This window comes from Scyliorhinus canicula, chromosome 1 (assembly GCF_902713615.1).
Source record: "Scyliorhinus canicula chromosome 1, sScyCan1.1, whole genome shotgun sequence".
NCBI classification, from domain to species: domain Eukaryota; kingdom Metazoa; phylum Chordata; class Chondrichthyes; order Carcharhiniformes; family Scyliorhinidae; genus Scyliorhinus; species Scyliorhinus canicula.
The window spans coordinates 260,527,350-260,532,622 of record NC_052146.1 but is presented as its reverse complement, the minus strand read 5'-3'; the positions used below and the strand labels follow the sequence as shown (position 1 = coordinate 260,532,622).

The following is a 5,273-nucleotide window of genomic DNA, read 5'->3' as shown; positions in this document are numbered from 1 at the left end:
GAATTAATAACCGCGTACATAATATTGGTTATTGAGCAAGAGCAAAATCCCTTGTGTCCGAGGGGGGAGGGCGAAAGGAAAACTCATCAACTCACTCTTTTGTTGAACGGGGCCGCCTCACCGCTGACTGGCAGGGTGACAGCGCGTCCTCCGCAGCGAGAGAGAGAGAAAAGAGTGCACGAGACGAGACGGGGGGGGGGGGGGGGGTGTAGCTGCCACCGCGCCCTGCGATTGCTGGGCGGCAATTGGCTGGGAATGTCTGTAGCCAGTGGGCGGCGGGGCCCGGGGGAGGAGCTGAATGGTGTTAGAGCGGGGGGGGGGAGGGGCGCAGAGTTACCTCCCTCCCCGTGCTCAGGCTGCCTGTTGTGAGCCGCCGCTCCGCCCCGCCTGTCAATCCTCATCCGCGCCAGAGAAGTTTCGCTGTCGCCCGTCCCCCTTTTCCCCTCCCCTCCGCGGGCCCTCCATTGTTTCCAACTCCCGTCCGGTCGCAATTTTGCTTTGCATTTAAAAAAAAATAAAAAAATATTTGGCAATGCCCGGGATGATGGAGAAAGGGTCGGAATACCTGGGGAAAGGCCGATCAAACGGCACCAAGAGCCCGGCTGGAGGAGCCTCTTCCAATGGACATTATTCCGAGGAGAGTGGCAGCGACGACGAGCACGGTGGTAGCCTCGAACGCTATGCGAAAACAAAAATTAAAATCAAACTCCCGTTTCGTAGCCGTCGTATTCTTTTAAATCGCAAGATATTCCGGCGTCGGTAGCCGGACGCCGTCTGTTTTCTTTTTTTTGGTGTTTCGCGTCCTCCTAACGCGTTTTATTTTTATTTCCTTGTTATCGTTACAGATGTCGGAATGCGAGTGGGCTCCGATTATCAGGCATCCATTCCGGAATTTAACGCCGGTAAAAAAAATCCGCCTCAATCCGTTACGATAATAGTGATGATGATAATAATAATAATGTGCTTGTTTGTTAATGTGAGCCTAGATTGTTCTGGAACTGAAGGTGTGGGTTGGTAGCCTCGGCTCTAGGTGGCTGTGACCCCCCCCGGGCTCTTGGGATGAGTGATGGGGGTGGGGAAAGACATTCGCCGTTTTAACTTCTTTTGGGGGGTGGTGCACCAAGCGGCTTGCCTGTTGTACCAGGGTGTTGCGGGTTTTATTTTTAAGGGGTGGCTGGGGGTCTCCGAATGACGATGTGGTGAGCCCACCCGAGACAGGAAACTAGCTCTTTAAATAGGCAGGGTGCCCCCGCGCCTGCGCACTGTTCGGCCCGGAGCCCCATCCCGCGTCTGCGCAGTGGTCGGGCCGGGCGCCCCTCGCGCCTGCGCAGTGGTCGAGCCGGGCGCCCCTCGCGCCAGCAGTGGTCCTCCCCCACCCCCCATTGGCAGTCAGGCCCAGTTTAGAACGAGGCTGCTCAGATCCATTGCTGGAAATTCTGGAGCTCCTCTTGGTGACTGGCAGAGAGACGATTACGGTGTCCCTCATCGAGCCGTTCTTCACTGGCTGACCATCGGCTTCCTTTTCTCCCAATTGCCGGCTGTCATTGTCCGCCTTACAATTTTAGCTAAAACGGTGCCAGACCCCCCACCCCCCATCGTTTTTTTGCCCTCTTGGGCAAAAATTGCCAAACAAAATCCAGATAGATGTCCCTACGTGCATGCAATTTCTTTAACACATCTGTATCTAAGCGACTTCCTAAATTCACTGTCAGAATACATTTCAAAATCAAAATACAGTATATGGTAAAATTGGCACTTTTCTCCCAATTGCCGGCTGTCATTTCCTCCTTGCAATTTTTGCTAAAATAGTGCCAGAAGAAAAAACACATTATGTTTTTTTGTCACCTTGGGCAAAATTGCAAAGCAAAATCTAGATAGCTGTGCCTACATGCAAGTAATTTCTGTAACAGTATCAAACAACTTTCTAAATTCACATGTGAGAATACATTTCAAAATCAAAATATATGGTAAAATGGACACAATAGGATTCATTAGTGGACCTGTAACCCTGTGCACCATGGATGACAGAAAAATTAACATCCAAACTTGGTTGGGCTGCTTTTCAGGTGACCCTGGTGGCAACCTAAAAGAGAAAGTTTAGGTCCCTGATTTATGTAAAAGCTGCTGAATGCATGTTTTAAATCCCCTTCCTGAAATTGGTCTGCAATAAGGAGGGCCCATCCCACAATTGTGGCAGTACATATAATGATTGTTAAGAAAATGTGAGCTTTCTTTTATTTGACCATCTTGGACAGAGGAGGAGCAGGAAATAATCCCCTCTCTGTTTCCTTAACCCTCTACCCACCGAGTGCCACAGGGCAAGAGGCCTAAATTTGAAACAGCAGGAGGGTGAGCTACCTGTGGAGGTATAACTGGCAACAGCATCGCGTGCGTTTATGTAGATCAGATTTGTCTGGCACACAGGCCATAGAACATAGAAAAATACAGCACAGAACAGGCCCTTCGGCCTACGATGTTGTGCCGACCTTTTGTCCTAGATTAAGAACAAATTAATCTACACCCCATCATTCTACCGTAATCCATGTACCTATCCAATAGCCGCTTGAAGGTCCCTAATGTTTCCGACTCAACTACTTCCACAGGCAGTGCATTCCATGCCCCCAGTACTCTCTACCTCTGACATCCCCCCTATATCTTCCACCATTCACCTTAAATTTATGACCCCTTGTAATGGTTTGTTCCACCCGGGGAAAAAGTCTCTGACTGTCTACTCTATTCCCGTGATCATCTTATAAACCTCTATCAAGTCGCCCCTCATCCTTCTCCGTTCTAATGAGAAAAGGCCGAGCACCCTCAACATTTCCTCGTAAGACCTACTCTCTATTCCAGGCAACATCCTGGTAAATCTCCTTTGCACCTTTTTCAAAGCTTCCACATCCTTCCTAAACATTGGATAAAAGCAAATTACTGTGGATGCTGGAATCTGAAACAAAAGTAGAAAATACCAGTCAATCTCAGCAGGACTTACAGCATCTGTGGAGAGACAAAGTCATCCAGACTCAAAATGTTGGCTCCCCTTTCTCTCCACGGATGCTGTCAGACCTGTTGAGATTGTCCAGTATTTTCTGTTTTGAGTCCCTTGGAGCTCTTCTATGCGGTCCTTGATGAACTTGAGGGAGGGGCAAGGGTGCCTGTGGAGAGCTGGAGATGAGGGAGTCTGGTAAGAGGGTGTGATGAGGTGGGTGGGAGGTTGTCCAGAGAGAAGGGGGGGCGGAGGTTGTCCCGAGAGAAGGGGGTCGGAGGTTGTCCAGAAAGAAGGGGGGGGGGGAAGGTTGTCCAGAGGGAGGGAAGGGGGCTGTTGTCCAGAGGGGGAAGGGGGCGGTTGCCCAGAGGGAGGAAGGGAGGGAGGAGGGCAGTTGCCCAGAGGGGGGGGGGGGGATGCCCAGAGAGAAAGGGAGGCAAAGCGAGTGTCCAGATAGAAGGGGAGGTGGGGTGTGTGCCCAGAGAGAAGGGGAGGCGGGGTGTGTGCCCAGAGAGAAGGGGAGGCGGGGTGTGTGCCCAGAGAGAAGGGGAGGCGGGGTGTGTGCCCAGAGAGAAGGGGAGGCGGGATGTGTACCTAGAGAGAAGGGGAGGCGGGGTGTGTGCCCAGAGAGAAGTGGAGGCGGGGTGTGTGCCCAGAGAGAAGGGGAGGCGAAGCGTGTGTCCAGATAGAAGGGGAGGCGGGGTGTGTGCCCAGAGAGAAGTGGAGGCGGGGTGTGTGCCCAGAGAGAAGGGGAGGCGGGGTGTTCCCAGAGAGAAGGGGAGGCGGGGTGTGTGCCCAGAGAGAAGGGGAGGCGGGTGTGTGCCCAGAGAGAAGGGGAGGCGGGATGTGTACCTAGAGAGAAGGGGAGGCGGGGTGTGTGCCCAGAGAGAAGTGGAGGCGGGATGTGTACCTCGAGAGAAGGGGAGGCGGGGTGTGTGCCCAGAGAGAAGTGGAGGCGGGGTGTGTGCCCAGAGAGAAGGGGAGGCGAAGCGTGTGTCCAGATAGAAGGGGAGGCGGGGTGTGTGCCCAGAGAGAAGGGGAGGCGGGGTGTGTGCCCAGAGAAAAGGGGAGGCGGGGTGTGTGCCCAGAGAGAAGGGGAGGCGGGGTGTGTGCCCAGAGAGAAGGGGAGGTGGGATGTGTACCTAGAGAGAAGGGAAGGCGGGGTGTGTGCCCAGAGAGAAGTGGAGGCGGGGTGTGTGCCCAGAGAGAAGGGGAGGCGAAGCGTGTGTCCAGATAGAAGGGAGGCGGGGTGTGTGCCCAGAGAGAAGTGGAGGCGGGGTGTGTGCCCAGAGAGAAGGGGAGGCGAAGCGTGTGTCCAGATAGAAGGGGAGGTGGGGTGTGTGCCCAGAGAGAAGGGGAGGCGGGGTGTGTGCCCAGAGAGAAGGGGAGGCGGGGTGTGTGCCCAGAGAGAAGGGGAGGCGGGGTGTGCCCAGAGAGAAGGGGAGGTGGGGTGGGTGTGTGCCCAGAGAGAAGGGGAGGCGGGTGGGTGTGTGCCCAGAGAGAAGGGGAGGCGGGGTGGGTGTGTGCCCAGAGAGAAGGGGAGGTGGGGTGTGCCCAGAGAGAAGGGGAGGTGGGGTGTGCCCAGAGACAAGGGGAGGCGGGGTGTGTGCACAGAGAGAACGGGCGGCGGGGTGTTCCCAGAGAGAAGGGGAGGCGGGGGGTGTTCCCAGAGAGAAGGGGAGACGGGGCGTGTGCCCAGAGAGAAGTGGAGGCGGGGCGTGTGCCCAGAGAGAAGTGGAGGCGGGGCGTGTGCCCAGATAGAAGGGGAGGCGGGGTGTGTGCCCAGAGAGAAGGGGAGGCGGGGCGTGTGCCCAGAGAGAAGAGGAGGCGGGGTGTGTGCCCAGAAAGAAGGGGAGGCGGGGTGTGTGCCCAGAGAGAAGGGGAGGCGGGATGTGTACCTAGAGAGAAGGGGAGGCGGGATGTGTACCTAGAGAGAAGGGGAGGCGGGGTGTGTGCCCAGAGAGAATGGGAGGCGGGGTGTGTGCCCAGAGAGAAGTGGAGGCGGGGTGTGTGCCCAGAGAGAAGGGGAGGCGAAGCGTGTGTCCAGATAGAAGGGGAGGCGGGGTGTGTGCCCAGAGAGAAGTGGAGGCGGGGTGTGTGCCCAGAGAGAAGGGGAGGCGGGGTGTGTGCCCAGAGAGAAGGGGAGGCGGGGTGTGTGCCCAGAGAGAAGGGGAGGCGGGGTGTGTGCCCAGAGAGAAGGGGAGGCGGGTGTGTGCCCAGAGAGAAGGGGAGGCGGGGTGTGTGCCCAGAGAGAAGGGGAGGCGGGGTGTGTGCCCAGAGAGAAGGGCGG

At 56.1% G+C, this 5,273-nt stretch overlaps 1 protein-coding gene across 8 annotated transcripts in view; it reads left to right on the top strand.

Moving 5' to 3' along the window:
• The first annotated feature begins 375 nt into the window (after positions 1–375).
• LOC119973713 (REST corepressor 3-like) overlaps positions 376–5,273 on the top strand; it is a 202,358-nt gene continuing 197,460 nt past the window's right edge. For 6 of the 8 annotated variants that reach the window (XM_038812159.1, XM_038812142.1, XM_038812133.1 and 3 more), the window contains exons 1-2: positions 376–665; positions 846–902. In XM_038812159.1, coding sequence (XP_038668087.1) covers positions 533–665; positions 846–902 — 190 coding nt within the window. In that variant the 5' untranslated portion in view covers positions 376–532. The remainder of the gene's footprint in view (positions 666–845; positions 903–5,273) is intronic. The other 2 variants (XM_038812117.1, XM_038812150.1) reach the window with 2 other exon arrangements.